The 20,289-nt window shown below is 38.3% G+C and overlaps 1 protein-coding gene across 5 annotated transcripts in view; it reads right to left on the reverse strand.

Moving 5' to 3' along the window:
* Positions 1 to 20,289, reverse strand: part of ROBO1 (roundabout guidance receptor 1) — a 736,202-nt gene that overhangs the window by 355,629 nt on the left and 360,284 nt on the right. For 4 of the 5 annotated variants that reach the window (XM_014947370.1, XM_014947371.1, XM_014947372.1 and 1 more), the window contains exon 3: positions 19,515 to 19,598. In XM_014947370.1, the coding sequence (XP_014802856.1) occupies positions 19,515 to 19,598 (84 nt within the window). Of the gene's footprint in view, positions 1 to 19,514; positions 19,786 to 20,289 lie in introns of those variants that run through there. The other variant, XM_014947368.1, reaches the window with a different exon arrangement.

Raw genomic sequence — 20,289 nt, forward strand, 5'->3', positions numbered from 1 at the left:
GCCGCTGTACTGTGGCAAAGCAGTGGTATATCCTGGAGGTATTTTAGCTAGATGCACTTACTTCCCAGTGAGAAACAGTACTTTACTGAGAGCCTTTCTCAAATGAAAGCAAACCAACTGTTTTATCTTGACATTTTGTCTCTTTACCTGCTACACAGCAGAGAGTAACCTAATGGTCCTGGAAAAAATTATTTTTAAGCCCCTAAAACTGAGAAAGGAAGATGTTTTCCTTAGAACGATGGCAATTTTAGCTTTCTTTCCAATTACACAGTAATTGTGCAGTGTCGTTGGCAATGAATAAGTAATACATGACTAGTACAGCACATGGCGGGAGAACAAATGGTTTCCTGAAGAGCCAGATCAATGAAGCCTGGGTTCCTCAGGATTTGTTTCTTGCCTCCTCTCCCAGCATCGACATTGCCACAATGTGGTGCTTGCTCTTCTCATGATTTCTACATCGTTCTCTGTGTAATGCACTATCATCAGCTCTCCCACAGTCTTCCTTGCACACTGTAATATCTCAGCTCTCTCCTGGTCTTCTATTTATCATTTGGGAGATGTTGGCTGGGCCCATGCATTAGGCAGTCCACAGCTACACATCTGTTAATTTGTCAAGCAGTCCAAACAGAACGGGACCTGCCTTTCAGAGAAATAATGAGATCTTTCTCTTTTCTGTCAAATTTAGTTGACATTCAAATGTTAAAAGCAGAACACAGATATTTTGTTCACTTAGAAGTGCCAACAAATAGACTGTTTTTACCATTAAATCTAAAATATTCATAGTATTTTGTGTTATCCTACCTTTGAAGCAAGTACTGCATTAACTTTTTTTTCTTTGCTACTTAACATGTCGTGTGAACATTTTATTGACTCCAAAATGTCTGATTATTATGGTTTATGTTCTGTAAAGAAGAACCTCCTGGCCCTCTTCCCTCACTTTGAAACAGAGATTTACTATTAAAGTCTGAAGTGCATAACAATGTTAGGGAGGCCTCATGATTTCCAGTATATCATGCTTCTGAGCATTTATTCTGTTTTTATTACTTAACTGTGCTTTCTAAAGTAACTGTCATTTATCAAAATGCAATGTACCTTTAATAAATATTATCATTTCATTTGGATTATATTTACTCTCCAACACGATAATTTGCAACCATCATTTAAATAGGGTTTTCCTTAAGGAGTATGATTATGAGAGACTCTTTCCTATTTAGTTGGAACTATATAGATCATAAATTCAAGAAAAAATTGAAACAACTCTGATCAAATTAAATTGTGAAACACAACCTTCTTATGAACCCTTGAAGTTCATTGCTTGTGGAGCTCAGTCTTATAGAACTAGAACCCAAGAGACAGAATGAAAAGCTTCTTACTGGATGCCTTGCTGTGGAACATGGTATAATGTCATTAGATTGCTGGTACCTTGAAGTCAGTAAAAACAGAAGAGGTTTACTGATATTTGTTTCACCTGAGAAACTTATTCTCGGTTTGTATTGATTCATTCTGATGTATGGTAGCAATATCCTGAAGTTTGTAGCCTCTGTGTTCCAAAGAAAGGTTATTTGGGAAACTTCACATATTTGTCTTATCGTTTTATGTGATTATCTATGAAAAACATGCCTCATATTTTTAATACAGATAGTTGGACCTTTTCCATCTACTGTAGCAGTTTCAATGCTGAAACAAAATGTAAATTCATTTACTCTGACATATGAAGAAAAAATATTTATTTCATCATTGATTTCTGCTTATGTTTACAGATCATCAATGGAAAATATTTCTATAATGCAGTCATCTGTGAAATTCAACATGTTTTAATCCACAACTTCATTTGTTTAGTGTTTTGGACCAATAATGTATGTACCTGTCTTGTAATAAAGAGGATGTGTGAAAATTAACTACTCTCAAACCTTATTCATCTTACACAGACGTTACTTATCTAGTTATTTACAATCTGCCTTCCACATTTTTATTCTTTTTCCTAACAAAAGTATGTCTTTTAGGCAGGAGAAACCTTATTTAATCCAACACCAAAATGTTACAGTTTCCTATACTGATTAAACAGATTGCTGGGCATTCAGTCCTCTCTACTCTTAGAGGTTGTTAGAAGTTATTTATCTAGTTATTTATCTAGTTATTTACAATCTGCCTTCCACATTTTTATTCTTTTTCCTAGCAAAAGCATGTCTTTTAGGCAGGAGAAACCTTATTTAATCCAACACCAAAATGTTACAGTTTCCTATACTGATTAAACAGATTGCTGGGCATTCATTCCTCTCTACTCTTAGAGGTTGTTGGAAGTGTAGAGAACTGGTAGCCAGAGTAGATGTGATGTTCACTGCTTGCATCAGACAACTAGTCTTATATTTGCACATTTATCTTGGTAGAATTCCTACTGATTTAAATCCAAGTAGACCTATTTCCACTAGTTTCCCTACAGAATATATTTGAAAAAGAGGGGTGGAGTCAGGCAGAGGTCAGACCCACAGCCAGATGGAATTCTAGGCATGGATCCATAGAAATCTTTATACGGCTTAATCCTTGCTTCGAGCATTACTAAGTAAAGCACTGGTAATCAAAAGCAATACCCGTTGAACTGCTGGCCACAGTGAACTGAACCACATCTTCATAAACAATTGTGAAATCATTTGTAACTCTATAGGTTAGAATAATCAATATAAACGGGACCACAGTATTCAATAACATATATGCAACGTTTTAGCATGGAATAATTGAAGACAGCACTTGGCAAAGATCAACAGGCCCAATCCAACTAAATTTACCCATGCCAAAGGGGGTCTTTAATGAGATTTGGATCCCGTGTAATTAACTGTTGCCAAAATAATGCTGCATCTACTGGCATTTCATACAAATCATAACAGTTTCCCAAAGACGTAAAAAATTATATCCCCATATTCAGCACTCCAGTTTTTCAACTGCCTTAAAAAGAAAATAAAGCCCCCAAAATTTTCTTGGGTAATCCTTGCATTCTTATTTTTAAGTGATAGCTAATAATACAGTCCCTTCAATACTCCACTCACTTGAATATAATGAAAATCTCAGGGGGATCATTTAAGAAAATGAATGATATAAAGCTACCACATAAAATTCAGAATATCCTGAATGGGTTTTTTGAAAGAGGTTTTTGATATATATCAGGTGTTAAAGTAAAATCTCTTTAGTGAATTAGAATTTTCCAGCATATCACACTGAGAGCCATACAATGCGGAACAAAAAAGTATTACGCCTAATTTGGTAGTCAAGAGGAATTTCTATCTATAAATCAGAAATTGACTGGATACAACATATATACCAGGTACCTTTGGGAACATAAAGCTATGAAATGTAGTTGGAGGGTAGTAGTACAGTTAATATCTGCTATTTTAGTATTATATTCCCAGGCTTTCATTAGATGATCATTCTTTAAAGGAAATTTAATTATTTCAAATCCCTTCTGATTCCTGCCTGCATGTGAAAGGATACATTGCAAATAAAAACAATTTCAGAATGATACAAAGTCTGTGCAGGAAGCTCCTGCTTACTGCTTTTATTCTGTGGCATTTTTTTGGCTTCTTATTTGAATATTTTGCATTTAACTGTCTAGTTTCTCTGCCATTTCTTTCTTATGACGGAGGAGGTTGAATTAATGTAGATTTAAAATTGGTACTTGTGTTGAACATCGGTACATTAAATTAGAAAAAATAAATATAGCAAATCATTCTCAGATTAATAAATATTGAAGGCACGCTGGCCTGATGTTTTTACATTCTTAGGTTTTGCTGAAAGGCTTTTCAGCAATAAAGCACTGATGGATTAGCTTCAGTGGGACTATTTGAAAGAACATTTATGTGGTAGGTCCATTTATGGTCTTTAAAATGAAGACCAATAAATATTTAGTATGTTAAGACTTTATTTACTGAATTATATTAATTTAATACATTTAATGTTGCTCCATGTAAACTTTCACATTTTGATAAACAGCATTTAGTCTCTTCAGATAACAATCTTCAAAATGAAATGTATAAAATGGTATTGTGATAACATCATAGATAATATACTTTACTCAGTCCTTACTCAGGTTATTCTCTGAATGCTCTTAATCAAGGAATCCATTGTTTTGCAAAAGAAAATAAGGTATGTTATTGTTTTCATTTAGTAGCTAATATTAATATGATTGATTAATGGACTCCATTTAAAAAAAAAAAAAAGTATCAGGTGTGGAGAATTTTTTTTTTCATTTCTGTCCCAGGAAAGTAGTGTTTGCTGTGCTAATGGCATCATATTTTAGGCAAATCTATTAATCTACTATCCTTGCCAGAATAAGAGAAGAAAATCTGTAAAGAAAATAAAATAAAGGGTCTACTATTGTAATGTATGATAAAAACATCAGAATAAGATTTCATTTCCCAAAAGAAGGTAATCTTTTCTTCTTCTCTGAAAAACTATTTAAATGAGATCTCATTAGCCTTAGTGGTTGGTGCTCAAGGTGTGCTGATAGGTTTGCTAACCTTTTGATTAAATCCCCAGAGGTCTCTGACCTAGTTCTTCTGTGCTGACCATCTGAAATATGTTCTGATGCATACTGTTGTTAAGGTAGTCCCAGAACCAGTATAATTAGTGAGCCTTAAGCTATTTAGAGCTTGAAAAGGCAAGAAATCATTCATATGGAAACTCGCACCCTTGGTGTCTCTTCAGATGAAATCAACAATTATCAGTGTAACCCTGGGAGCTTTTAATATACCTTATAAGACTACTTTCCTATTTAACTCTCTTGCAGGGTTGCTTAAAAAATAGCGAATTTTATTAATAAAAGAAGTTGTGAAGACAAGAATGGAGGCAGAGTTGGATGTTATTAATAATGGTGCAAAGGAAGGGCACGAGAAATTGTAATTATTAGTGCTTTTTCAAACGTAATTGTTATTTAACTCTGTCAGGAATAGAAGGTGCTTGCATGCTATTAAATATTTGAGCTTTGATAGGTTCTCCATATCCAAAAAAGATGTATATGTATCTGCTACCAACAGACCTGGTTCTGAATCTGGGTTTGATGAATGCAGCCAGGAAAAGCGTGGAAGACCAGAGTGAGGAATGAGGGATGAGGGCTGGTGGGGACCTTGCAGGAAGGCCAGAAGAAGCGGGTACATACAGCCCAAGAGCAGGAAAAGCAAGAGGATATTGTGTGCCAGCCCTTTCCCATTCCCTTACATTGGACAAACCCCCTTGATTAAGAGCAAGAACACAGTCCCAGGACTTATGCACTTATCTGCAGCATTTCTGGGGCTCTACCCCAAATATACTGTCTCTCAGCTTAGAACCTATGGTGTGGCAGTGCAAGTGTGTTAGCAGGTGCTTGAGGAGGAGAAGCAAACAATGCCAGAGCTTTATGAACTTGTCACTCCTTCCCACCTCTTCTGCTCTACCTACAGGACATGTAGAGAAGACCTCTTCTCTGACCAGAGTAGTATCCAGGGTAAGGGGGCACAGGAGACAGTGAAAACTGATCATGCCCCTTTATGCTTCTGGATGAAAATTGAGGATAGGCAGTAATCTAACCTGTTGGCTAAGAAATTCTTTAACCAAGAGATCTGCAGTGCTACTTTTAAAGAAATGTATCAATACCTGTAAATCAGATGACTGCATACAATACATGTCATGTCATGACTCTCAGTAGCTTATAACGAGCTCTCTAATGGAACTTCTACTTGAATACAGGAAAGTACAGGAAACATTCAAACTCTTCCAGCCCCTCTCATTTTCATTCCCAGACTCTCATTTTCCTTCATTCCTTACTATTTTCTTCCTTGCCTGCTTATAGTGGCACTGAGAAGCCAAGCTCACTGCCTTGGAGGGAAATACTGACTAAATTGTTTATAAGGAGCCCTTCTGCAGAGAAAAGGCAGGCTCATCATTTGGACTCTTAACTCTCCACTGTTGCTCCGTTACAGTAGAAGAGACAAGTGGCCAGTGGGTATTTGCAGTGCTTCACCCACTGACTCCTATGTAATCTTTACCTAAAAATATTCCACTTACATCAAATATTCCACTTGATTCCAAACTACAGGCTTTTTCGCAAGAGAGACTCATTACAATCCAAGTCCCAGACCTGACTACATAGCCTGTGTGCACACATTGGAATCGGGTGGTTTCAGAAGAATCCAGAATAAATTTTTATTCCATTGATCTCACCCAGTAAAAGCATAAACAAACCCCACTTACTCTGAGATTCTAAAAAGCAAATTCAGAAGAGGATTTTATCTATTTATTTAAAAAACCTTTCTTGCAAGGGAAATATTTCAAATTTAACTTTGATGGTACTGATAAATGATAGATTTAAAATTCATGTTCTCTATTATTTGAGTGCTCTACCATAGTCCTGAAGTATGTTCTTGTCCCTGCTGGAAAAGAGAACCAACTAAGCAAGAAAAAAATATAATTAATACCTCCGTACCTTGCAGGACTGGACTCTCCACTATTTTGGTAGAAAAAAGGAGGAAACTACATTTCAAGAGCTACTAGAGGACTTAGGATCCTATGTCATTCTAATTGGACTCATGCCCTTAACTCGGTTTTTAGTCAGTTTTGAAATCTTCCCGTGAATAGTATTTATTGGATTCATTGCTTGCTGAAGTAAATGGACTGTAGTTGGATGGGCACTGGATCAGTCTTAACACAAACGTATGCGTTACGGCTAAAGGGAAATTAACATGGGCAGCAAAAGATTGTAGTGATCCCTAATTTCTCACTATGTGCATTTCAAGCTGTGTCCTGAGGGATGCACACCACTTTCTTCCACTGTGCTGCCCGGCCAGCAGCCCTGCAGAGCCTATCGCAGGGACACAGTGTCAGAAATGCTAACTCAGCCATTTCAAACTGCAGCACTTTGATACACTTGTCTGCCTGAACGCAGCCGTCCCGCTTTGATCAGGCTGCCAAAATAAATGTGTCATGACGCTTTTTCTTTATCTCAGTTCAGCTTCTGGACGGCAGATTTTCTGAGCATCTGCAACTACAAAAAGACCTTAACCTTAATACAAGGACATTTTCCAACCAAATAAGTAGAAAACTCATAAAGATGCCATATGGGTATTACAAAAGAATTAATGATTCAGATTTTAAAACTAGCTGCAGCCACTCTTCAGAGAACTTTTATAGACCTATTAAGAAAGAGATCTCGCCATGTGGATTCTTCCTAGGTATTACATTTACAGTCACATGGGTTTTAAAAAAAAAAAAATCGCTTATCCTCTCTATTGTCTTCTCCTCTGAGTCCCTACTCTGATAATATTTGTAGCTGGCTTGGTTTGGATCAATATTCAGCATGTTGGCAAGTGCAGAAACACAGACAAGCTACCCTGACACACTTGTGTGTGTACATGTGAATAACCTTATAAACAACTTATATGGAATTGATATATAAATTAATTAGTTTATAAAACACTTAAACAACAGAAGTATATTGTCACACATTTGTATGACAAAAGCAGATTCCTGTCAAGAACAATAGGGCTCTACAACTCTAGGTTGTGCTCCTGGAAGAAAGAGCAAACAGCTCCTAATCTCAGTGGTGTTTTTTGTCTTTTTCTGTACAGATAAAGCCTCTGCATACTGGAGCTTAAGGGCAGCCAAATCTTGCTGGCCCTCACATCTTATTAGTTACTCAAGGAACATTTCTGGCCAAGAAAACAGTCAGTTTCAGGTAGCTTAAGATCAAAAAAACTTTTCTTTTTGTAAAAGTTCTTACATTACAGAATCAGACTGGTTGAGGTTGGTAGGGACCTTTGGAGGTCATCTCGTCCAGTCCCCTTGCTCAAGCAGGGCCACCTAGAGCTGGCTGCCCAGGAAGCTTTTGAGTATCTCCAAGAATGGAAATTCCACAACCTCTCTGGGCAACCTGCGCATGTGCTCAGTCACCCCTACAGTGAAAAAGTGTTTTCTGATGTTCAGAGGGAACTGCCTGGATTTCAGTTTGTGCCCATTGCCTCTGCTCCTGCCACTGGGCACCACTGAAAAGATCCTGGCTCTGTCTTCTTTGTACCCTCCCTTTAGGTTTTTGTACACATTGACGAGATCCCCACCTGTTATTACAAACCTTAGTGAACTCAATATTATCAACTAGCTCGATATTATCTATTCTTAATAAGCTAAAAAATGGCTCACTACGCTGATGTGCTGAAACGAAGCCTAGAATATGACTGCTCAGCTGTCAGCAGTGTGTTACAAGTACTCTTGCTTGTCAAGATTACTGCAAATATCCGTTACCTAAACGAATATTTCCTCTGAAAGTTCTTCATTATAAAACCTTCCCTTTTGGATGATTATGCTGTTTACCTGGCTTGTATATCCTTACAAAATTGTGAATTTTGAAGAATTTCTGTCAGGGGTTGTCTGGAATCAAAACATTGTGATTATGGAGAATCTTTTTTTTTTTTTTTTTTTAATTTCCTCCAAATCTTCAATACTTTCTTGCAAAGCTCCCAAAATGCAGGAAAAAAAAAATAAATCAAATGTTGAGTGTGATATCTATATTAGCTCTATTTTAATTTTTGTTTTTTGAGAGAGAGTTTATTTCATTTCTTGTTGCATACTATCTGACTGGTTTGATTATATTATGGATATGGTTTTATTAAGTGATTCTCAATAAACCCAGAAGTAGAATTATTTACGCATATCAATTTTGCATAAAATTCCAGTTATCCCATAGATGATATTTTATGCTTAAGAACTGAAAATCACGTTGACAACAACTTCCGTGCATATTTTGCAACAATATTGACACTATTCCCACAAATTCCTACCGTATCTTTTCCAAATAAGCTTTCTTTCTATTTTGTCCATTTGATAATGGTCTGGAAGGCATAATTAAACAGCTACAATTTTGGAGGAAAAAATAAGCCCTAAGCTGTTTTAAGCCTCCTGTGATGTATGTACTGTTGATTAAAAATGGTCTCTAACCTTTGTATAATACCTGAACATTGCACAGTAGTTTTTTCCAGAGAAACAGTCATCTTCTTACCCCACCCAACTTTTATGCTAAATTTATCACTTGCGGTTTTGCAAGAAATCCGGAATAGTAACATTTTAATCACTTGAACAGTAAGCTCATGATTCTTTCACCTTCCTTTTCCTTTCTCTTGTGCATCCTGTCAAAGTTTATAATTTCCACTGGTGTGAAGACTGCAATATTTCCCATTTGTTTTTAAGCAAAAAATTAAAGAAAAATAATCTACATATGAAATGATGAAAGGCCTCATTACACATCAGAGTACAAGTCAATAATCTTACTCAAATGTAGCAAATAATACTTTGCTATCCAAAGGTTTAAATCTACTGAAAAGCAAGTTGGTTTCCCTTGGGCAATACTCGGACAATAAAAAGAGCAAAATCTTGTGTTTGGCTTTGCACTAACCCAGAAACAAGACAGAAAAATTTATTCTGCTAAAGATGAGACAGAAATAAATACATAAATTTGTTTTTCAGTGGTTTCGAGTGTGTACATTGAGAGTATTTGTGGGGGCTGGTTACTCCATTCCAAGTTTAACCAAACTGCAACCCTTCTTTTCCTGCTGGATATTCAGAAATTAACCACGAAATAAGGAAAAAAACACCAACCAAACAAAAACAAAACAAACAAACAAACAAACAAAAAAACCACATCAGGAGAATAAGGCCACTATAGTTTATTTCCTCACAAGAACCATCTGATGGGAATAATTGGAAAAGTCCAAGAAGAGGCAGAGAATCTAGTCAAAAAGCTAGTGCAGAATTGGAAGAGATTATTTAATAATATTCATAGTTTGAAAAAAAAAAATTAAGCTTTTGCCTATATCTAGGAGTGCAGAAAAATTTTGAATTTTCTGAAAGAAAGTAGCAGTGAGTTTTAGTAGTAAGTTTTCACTGCCTTTTAGGAAGTATCAGACAGAAACCCCATAAATATTATATTGTCCAGTAAACTGTAAATTGGACCACAGAAAAATGTCTCCTTTCTTATACAAGGGCCACTGAAAATCAATATGGTTCATTCTAAAAAGCTCTCTACAATGTTTTAACACTTGTAGGTGATGGTTCAACTTGTTACAGTTTGTGGATAAGCAATGCACAAGAATCATACACGCACACAAAAAGCACTGAAATAAATAAAAAATAAATTTCTGGTAATACTTGCAGAAGGATCTGATAAAAATAAATTCGGGATTTTCTGATAGATGTTGATTTATTGTTGATCTATGAAGCTGCAATTCTGAGACAACAGTTGCAGTTTTAGACAGTGCTAAAAGAAGATACCAGTTTTGACAAGAAATCCTAATCTGATAGATTCTCTGGGTTTTTTTAGACTCCCATGTACTGCGATTAATACAGTCTCACACAATATTCCTGTATCCAAACTGTGATATTATGCTGTGGAGGGGTGAACCACCAGATAGGTAAAAACTTGATGACTCATCATCTCAAAAGGTAACGGTTCAGGAGGACAGTAACAAGTAGAGGGACTGCCAGGTCTGTCTGGCCTACTTCAGATTTTTATCAATGATCCAGAGGAGGTGAGGGAAGGCACACTCGACAAGTTTGCAGGCAAAAGCAAACCAGGGGAACTAGTCCACATGCTCAACAGCAGGGCTGCCACCTGGAGGGAGCCAAACTGGCTGGAGGAACAGGCCAACAGAAACCTAATGAAATTTCACAGGAATAAATGCAAAGTCCTGCTGCAGGAAGGAAGGAAGAATGCCCTGCATCCATAGAGGCTGGGGAGCAGCTCTGTTGGGAAGGCCCTGGGGCTCTGGGCCAGCAGCAAGTTGAGCATGAGCCAGCAGCCTGCCCTGGCAGCAGGGATGGCCAGCAGCATCCTGGGCTGTATGAGGTGGTAGATCAAGGAAAGGGATTATTCCCCTCTACTCAGCACTCACCTGGAGCATTGCGTCCAGTTTTAGGCCTCCCACTACAAGAAAGACATCGATAAACTGGGACAAGCTTAACAGAGGGTCAACAGGACAGTCAGGGCTGGAGCTCTTGCCTGGGAGGCTGAGGGACCAGGATTTGTTCAGCCTGGGAAAGAGGCAGTTACAGGGAGACCAAACAGCCACCTGCCCATACTGACAGGGAGGTCACTGAGGAGATGGAGACACATTCTTCACAGCGGTCCATGGCAGGGACCACTGAGAGACGACAGACATAAGTCAAAACAGAAGAGGTTCAGACTGAATATAAGGAGAAACTTTTTCCCCCTGACAAGCAGGCAATGGAGTGGTTTGCCCAGAGAGGCTGTGCCAGTTTCATCCTTCAATGTTTTCAAGACCTGACTCGATCAAGCCCTGAGCAGCCTGCTCTGACCTCATAGATGACCCTGCTCAAGCAGGAGTTTGGACTAGAGACCTCCAATCATCCTATATAAGTAATTATTATGAAAATGACTAACAATGCTAATATTTTCATTATAAGAAATTCCTTCTCAACGTTTTTCATTTCCTCTAATACTCAAGAAAGTGCATTATTTTAGAGAAAATAAGCAAATTTTGTCATCTATATAGTGCATTTCACTACTATGCATTTAACGAGACCAGTGTTCCTACTTCAAATAAAAGAACCTGCCTGGCTAAAACAAAAGAGTAACTGGTATAATGCACCCTGATGAAGATGAGGAGTGGTTTCCTCTTACCTTTCTCATCCTGTGATAATTCATACACTTTTGACCTACTGGCAGAAATTTGCACTTCTGAACATCTTCACAAAGTGCTTTGCATACTTAATTCACTGAAGTGACAGCAGTGTCTGAGGGTAATTTGCTCTGTCTTTACTCTTGCTAGGAGGCCCTCAGCAGAAAGCCTCTCATCAACTCCAGGGGTTCCTGTCTGTGACAGTCCAAATGGAAAAGAGAAAGTGTAATACGCTGAGAACGCCTTTTGTTTTGATTTTACTTGACTCATGATTAATGAGGAACACACGAACTCAAGATTAAAATGCCCTTCCTGGGGAATCAAATCTCACATGCACAGCCTGTCATAGCCTATGACAAATTTAAATCTTTGGAAAGGAGATTTCAAACTCCTCTAGAATCTGCTGCTGTAAAACATCCTAAATTTCTATCCTAAATTAACTAAGGCCCATTTTATGCCTGCTTATTCTGTTGTAGTAATGCACGAGCGAAAGCTTAGAATCACCCGCTGTATGAACACACATTTTCAGCACTGTTTGAAGATAGGCTATTTACCAGTAACTGGATTTCTTCAATTTGTATAATCAACATGCTTTTTAGCTAAAATATTTTTTTCTATGTGTTTTATATGAACATAAGGCTGGCAACAAATGCCAATCACATCCCCCTTTCATTAAGGCCCCTGTCAAAATAAGCTTTCTATTCCCTGATTATTTCCATAGCCCTTTCCTGCATCTTCTCTAGCTCAAATTAATCTTCTGAAACATGGTTGTTTAAAACAAGCCTTAGCATTTCAGCTATATTGGAGCTTATACTGCTACTAATGTCCTTATTAGACAAATTCTTCACATAATGTTTTGCCTTTTTTTTTTTCTTCTCTTTTTTTTTGTTCTGATGGCTACCAGAAAACTCATTAACTGGTTGAGAAACCTGGGACTTTGCCACTGCTTCCTGTTTTAATCAAAGGTCTGCCTTGAAGTGTAACAAAATAACTGGAGGAGGATATTTTCTATACTTTTTCATAAAAACTGGCAGTCCAAGATTTCAGGGGGATTAGCTGTGCTCTAATATTGCTACTATATATTTTAATTAAATTATTAATGCCCGAACATGGCTACAGTTGACAGGCAATTCTATTGGTTGGTGCTATATTTACATCTTTAATATATATTTTTAAAAAAATCCTCAATATCTGTATCAGAAGAATGCTTGCAAAGAGAATACAAAACTGAAAGGGCCTTTCTGACTGTTTAGATTGACATGGAGAACAGAGAGCTTGCTGATAGACAAGAGCAGGGGATTTTTCTTTCTTTCTTTCTTTCTGTTTTTTTAAAATAAGCATAACAGTACCCATCTGTTCCTGGATTTAAAGTGCAGATGTACTCTTAAGAAGTAACTTTGTAAAATTGGTATCATGGGGCTCTGTGTTCATTCTCCCAGTGACTCAAGATCACACTTGCTCAGTTGGCAAGTTTTAAAAAAAGAGAAAGCCTATGAAATAGGTCTTAACTGCTAGCTGTGCGTGTCGCCCGAGATGTAAAAGTCAAGCAGAAATCTACTGAGTATTACCGCTAGCAATAAGGACCTGTAACTGCAATTAAATTAAAGTTGCTGCTATCTAATCTAGTGATTCATTCGGCTCTGTCAGATGTGTATTGGTTCTGCAGTGCAAACAAGTATTTGTTTTTCTCTTCAGGCTGTTGGACATGATGAACTCAGTGCAACATGACACAGGCTGATAGCTTACTTGGAATACTTGTATGGAAAGATCTTTGTTTTGTTCAGACATCACTACCTACCTGCTTCACATCGTCCCAACCCAAAACATTCCAACTCTTCAACCAACATCTTCATTCACCACTTTTTGCAGCCCATTAGCCAAACTCTGCTTTTGTTTCTTGTGGTTTGCTGGTTTTTTTTTTTTTCCCAAGCTCACTCATTCTTTCCAACTAATCCTTACATTAAAAAAGAAAATTTAGAAGGAATGTAAAATCAAATAGCAACTCTTTCTTCACAACATTCTTATTTGTTATCCTGTTGCATATCATAGCTTTTTCTCCTCTCAGCCACAAAATCTGTATGTGTATTTACCCTCTCTACTAATCTGTTACTCCATTTCTCACGACTTCCACATTTGATGTCAAAGAAGTCTTTAAAGTGTTTTCTTGAATGTGTTTTTAGAACTACCAGTTTACAAAACAAGCACTCTATAATGCATAGGATAACCTATGTAAAATTACTGGAATAGAAGAAGAAATGTCTCTGAAATGTCCGCGCAATGAAGAGAGATTCTGTCTTATTTGACATGGGACAAGCAGTGATCCACTATGAAGAATTCTCCTGATCACATAACAACATAGTAGCAAAAAAGAAAGGTAATGTGAGAAAAAGGGATGGAATCCCTTGTCATACAGAAGAACCCCACCAGAATGATTTCATTATTAAAATAAGTGGGAAAAAAATCAAAGACTAACTTGGGTCACAAGTAGGAATCCCGGGATTTCTTTGCATACTGGAAGGGTCTTTTGAAAAAAATCTGAATAAAAAAGTTTCTTTGGAAAGATTCCTATTAAAAGCCATGAATCTACTTAATGAGGAGTGGTGATCCTTGTCTGCAAATGTTTGACTATACAGTGTTAATTTAACAAGCCATCATTCTGGTCTCTGTAACACAAGCGATACTCTGTGATCTGTTAAATGATCCCCAATATTTATGTCACAGTTGATTTAACAGGAAATGTGCTACTTCCTGGAATATAATGCATATGCACACTTCAATAGCACAGCACAATGCAATCTTAGAGATTACTCTGTAGCCATTGATTATGTGGAAAATAACTGAGGCTCATACTTGACGCTTACTGCCCCTGCACTATTTTGGGGAGGAAAAAAAAAAGCCCGTGAGCTAACACTGAAAGTTTACTAATCAGGCTGGTAAACCACACATGAAATCTGATGTGAAAATATTAATTACTTTACTTTTTTCCTGAAAATGTGCTTTTACAGCTAAAGTTCAAACAGAAAAGTATGTTTAGTAGTTTTAGTCAAGACAGTTTTATCCTATCCTCTTCTTCAGGTTTCCTCACTCCCTGCTGGAGAGTCGTGGCTCTCAAAGCTTCTTAGACACTTCCCAGCACACCATCTGCTCCAGCTGACCACTAACCACAAGCTCTTGTCTTGGAAATCCTGATATTATTTAAGACCATCCTTCTATGAGCCTTTTTCCAAATTCTCTATCTCCTGAGTTTCTCCAATATTTTATTTGGATAATTTTCCTTATTTCTCCTCTGATACACAGTGGGAACAATCCTAGGTCTTTTTCTTGCTTCCCCTACTTTTCTGATTGTCCATGTACTCATCTCCAGCATTTTAATGAAAAAAAAAAAATAACAATGTGTAACCTAAGGGCTTCTTTCCACTGTTAAATAACTGTCCAAACAATACTCTTTGTCTGACATCTCTGCAGCCTAGACTTGACACAGAACTGAACTCTTAATTCCATCTTCCACTACCCTGCCTTCCCTTGGTCAACAGAAAAGATTTCATTATATTCTCTGATGCATGCTCCTATCACCTGGTTCTCCTTTCAGAATCTAGCTCCAAACTGATGGAGGAGTGCCATTACTTTGAGTCATCTTTAGATATCTACATTACTGCTAGTCATCTAAAGTTCCCTTAAAGTCTGTACAGAGAAAAACAGGCATACTTACAGAGCAGTTCAGGAAACTACTTTGGATGTCTTCCTCAGGGTAAATTAAAAACAACATGAAGTATCTAAATCATATGCTTTTATTCTATTGAATGTCACTGTGATCTGGCCTGTTCTTAATGCACATAGTTAAAATAGCAATTTAGATTTTTATTGTTACACATTTTAACTATGCAATTATTTTCCAATCTGGCCTTGACAGAGTAGAATTGGTCTTTTGTGAAGATGTAGACAAGGTAATCTTCCTGGCTCCTTTCTTTAAACTGACAGAGTTACATTTAAAAATTTTTGGGTTTTTTTTTAACCCTAAATCCTTTGCTGAATCAATCCAGATATGTCTAGCATCTTTGATGTGCTACCTAGGTGGTCCCATCACCTTTTAGATGTTTTTCTTTCTTAGCATTTCTTTCACATCAAGTATACGATCAAAAATCTTCCTATAAACGCCTTCAGATTAGCATCAGTGTCATGCATATGGAACAATCCTCAGTGACTGCAAGGGTGTAGCTACACATCCTCCTTTCTTTATTGTTTTTTATTAAGCCTCTATTTATTTACATTACAAATACTTTCAAGTTGCGATCCTCTTTAATATATGTGTGTATATCTCCATTTGAGTCTACAGTTAATAACTAGTAATAATTATTTTGATAATAAAAACCTGATGATCTATAAAAAGTCCAACAATGTATTGGATACCACGTTACCATATTGATGAGGGAAATAACAAATCTAGAGTTTGGTCCTGTACCATACTAAGAATCATGAAAAATCTAATACAAGTTTATCACTTTCCCACAATAACCATCTTAGAATTTATCAACAACTTCCAATCTTTATCTGAAATTGCTTAGGTTAGCAACTCCTCTCTCACCCCTGAAACTGGTGTGTTTCCAGTTCGTTACACAGTAACTTCTCAAGGCAAGTATTCACATCCACAGGGGAAGCAAAGAACCCAATGGGACAGCCAAAAATACCCTGATTTAGAGTGGACTTCAGAAGAACACACTGAAACACTCTCTAGGAGTCACGTACCTCCACTAAAGAACAGTATGAAAGAGCTGCATATATTAGTCCTGAAAAGCATATATAGAAAGAAAAATATGGAGAAAAAAAATTATAATCTTTAACCTTGAAAATTCTCATACTAGTGAATGCTTTGCTAATTTCCGTACAGCTAAGCTTATATGGAACTGATAGATGTATCACTCTCTTAGTGATACTCGCATGCTCTTAGTATGAGTAAAAATTTATGATCCTACTGTATGAAAGCAATCATTAGCTTGTTTGTTTTTTGTCCAGTCAGACACAACCTGAAGATAAATACAGGATTAAAAAATAAACTGCTATATTTTTTTTGCCCATGGGTCCAGACATTCTGGACTTCATTTGAGTGATTTTAAGAGTGAGTTAGAGAATTTTAAGTACAAGGCTCCTTAATGGCTTTCCTTTTGGGGAATGGAATTCTATAGGTGAGAGAAAACAAAAAATTATCTAAGAATACTTCTGTAAAATCCAGGAACTCCATATTAGGCACACATAAATGGGCCCATAAATTAGAAAAAAAAGTAACTTTACCTATAAGATTGTATTACAGTTAATGTTAATTTTAAAATCCTTACTGATTACTGTAGAAACCTGTTGAACTATTTTTAATAAATACCCCAGGGCTTTTCTATATAAGCCAAGGTATACACATGTGGTGCTACTGATAACTATGACAGAGGATACTATGATAGAGGAGAAAAAATAATGGATCATTACATCTTTAAACATTAAAACCTCGGTCTTTCCTTCATTCAGTGATCATTCAAATAGAGGCACAAAACCTCCAATTAAACAAAACCAGCCATCTTCTCGGTTTTCTTTTTCGTTCAGCTTGTGTTTGCTTCCAACTTGATCCTGACTTTTGTGTTTGCTTGGAAAATACCTATTAAAATACAGCCTAGAGTCAAGATCCAGAGCCTCTGGGGAATGACTAGACCAGGGTTTGAATTTGTCAGTTCTCCTAAATGACCCCATTAGTCTCTGAGAGGCAGGTTAAACAGCTGCAACACCCCACAGAGGCCTCTTCTTGGAAGCGGTGCCCAGATGCACATGGGCACCTTGGTATGAGTGATGGATCCTCATGAGTGGACGGACACAGAATGATCTGTGCTCTGTTTGGGAAGTCGTCCCACATCCCCGTGCTCAGAGGGGGCATCTTGAATGCTGACTTATAGGCCTTAAATACTGCCCTGCAAGCGGGGACGAAGTCTCCACTGCGGATTGGCACCACCTGCAGCCCTGGCACCTTCTGCCTGCCATCACCCATCCAACATGCTGGCCATGGGAGGTCCTGCGCCAAGCTTCCAGCTCCTCTCTGAAAGATGCCCGTAGGAAAAAGCAATGGTGTCTCCCCCTGCAATCTCCCCCTCGCTGCTCTCATGGCTCAGGTGGCCTGTGGAGAGTGTGTGCAGGGACCCGTCTCCCACCTCTGTGGGCAGATGGGAGGCTGGCAGAGGCAGGAGGCTGCCCGTCAGGCACCTGCTTCTGGCCAGGGAGGGATGAGGGAGCTGGAGGGGAACAGATTGCTCCTCTCTAGGTAAAAATGAGCACCGTTATTAACAGTAGAGTTTCACTCGTGGTCCCAAATAAATCAGCTGCTTAAACAGAGGACCCCGTGAGCACCGTTCCTAGCCCTGGCTTCTAAAAACAAGTATCTAATTCACAATATGTCAGAAAAAGCATTCTCTAGCTATATTAATTTTAATTTTGTCAATATAGTGACCCCATGTGCATCAGGGAGCATAGATGTGCCAAAATCAGGAGTGCTGGTGGTGCTAATTTAGAAAAAAACCTAATAGGAATATTCTGAAGGCAGAAAAATCTAAATAATCCACATGCAGCCGGGTTCATGCTATGCTTTTCTAAGGTGGCATCTATTTTCTTGACTGAGGGGAAATCTGTATTGCTTTGGTTTTTTACCTTTTTAGAAAAAAAAGTATTTTAAACTGGAATAAAATTATGTGTCAAGGTTTTAAACCACATGCAGGGATGATTGCGAGGGGTACGCGATGAAAGCTGTAATCAGTCTAAGTGGTATATAACAGACCTGAAGTTTTATGAATGGACAATAATTTAATCCCTCTCTCTTATACTTGCCCATCATCTTCTTGTACCCTATAAGGCTGTCATATCTGAATATGAATATCTGCTTCAGTCATTTTTGCTAATAACTTGACTATATGCAATTTTACACAGTGTGAGCAGCAGTAGCACTAGTATCCCAGCAATAAACTATCTGAAGAGTATCTTCCAGTTAAACATCCAACTAATTTTCCCTCCTTCATTCCCTTCTTTCCCTTTCCAAAAGTGGCTACCACCAGAAGAATTAATACTTACCTTCACAGCCTAAAAGTTATTCAGATCTAGAGTCTGTCCCCATAGCGGACCACCAGTAGCTCATGAAAACCCTAAACTCAGGGACTCTGCAGCTGAGTCCAGGCTGTGGTCAGCAGTGTGACTCCTGGAGCTGGGTACCATTTCAGTGTGCAGTGGAGGTGCAGGATTGGATCCCTCAGAGATCACTGCTGCAACACACCCTATGGTGCTGCTTATCTGTGGCTTTTCCTTTTTGGCCAAGAGACACGTTTCTATAGTTTATGCACAGCAGAAGCCAATGAAACACATGCTTCTCCAATCACATTTTAGTTTCACTTGGATTTTTTTTGCCCTGCCTGCTGCAATGTATTTTACTTTTGTTACTTTTGTTTACTACAACAGAAAAAAAAGAAAAAAAAACCCACAAAATAAACACATGAAAAATCCCTGCCTTTGGTCTTCCAAAAAATTGCTCTAAAATGATATATTGCTTCATGCATTAATATACACAGTTTGAAGGAAAATAATGGGTGCATTGTTTCAACAATAGAAAAGACATTAAACAAATAATTGAAATGTACTGTAACACACACAAAAAGAAAGTCATCCTGGTTAGTTAAAAGGCATCATTATATTTCCCGATAGTACTAACAGCGTTGAACTTCTAGGGTGATGGTGAAAGAGAGCTAGCTCGCAAAGAGGAATAAAAACCCGTGTACAGGTGGTAATGGGAGATGCAGGGTGGAAAGTGTCAGAAGTAGGCAGTCAGGAATATTTTGGAAAGATGCACTCTACCTGTGTAGCCCAGCGAATTGTCACCATTATCAGAGGTGGGGAGTGGTGTCCCGCTGTCGCTTCCCCTCTCTACGTCGTCGGAGTCTGTCGGAAACAACACCAAAGCTGCTGATGGGGTCACAGAAGTAACAGTAGTTGCCATTTCCATCACAACATGTCCAGACACAGTTAAATCCACACATGACAGCAAGAGCCACAGTGCCAGCCCACGGCACGCTTCCTCCTTCCCCCTCCTGCCCGCTGGTCCCCGGCAAAAGGCGGGTGGGAGCATCGCCCAGGATCCCCAAAACGCTGCCCCGCTGTCCCCCTCTGCCCACTCCAAGTGTGGCTCTGAGCCCGCCGGGCGCGGTGGCCACCCTGCCAACCAGCCAGCGCAGGCTGTGGGGAGCATATGGGGCCGGGAAGGCAGGGGAGCTGAATGCTAGCATTGCTAATTTTCCACCTTATTGTTAATCAAAGCTATTGACTGTGATCACTCCCCATCATCGCTTCATCTCCTGGCAATTACAGACCCAGGGGACTTCACCTCTTTGTGGGGAGGAGGCGGGAGGGGGGGGACACACGACTGTGTCTTGGCAAGCACAGAGGGGGGGGCCGCTCTACCTCTTCTGGAAGATGGGGCAGGGGAAAAGGGTAGAGCCACTCTATGAAAAGGCAACAGTTTAGCAGCGTAAGAAGTAAGATGTATTTTCTGAGTTGAAATGTGCTTGCAAGGAAACACTCAATTTTAATGCCACATTAAAAAAAAAAAAAAAAAAAAAAAAAAAAAAAAAAA

The sequence above is a fragment of the Calidris pugnax genome, unplaced genomic scaffold (genome assembly GCF_001431845.1).
Source record: "Calidris pugnax isolate Ruff unplaced genomic scaffold, ASM143184v1 scaffold95, whole genome shotgun sequence".
Lineage (NCBI taxonomy): Eukaryota > Metazoa > Chordata > Aves > Charadriiformes > Scolopacidae > Calidris > Calidris pugnax.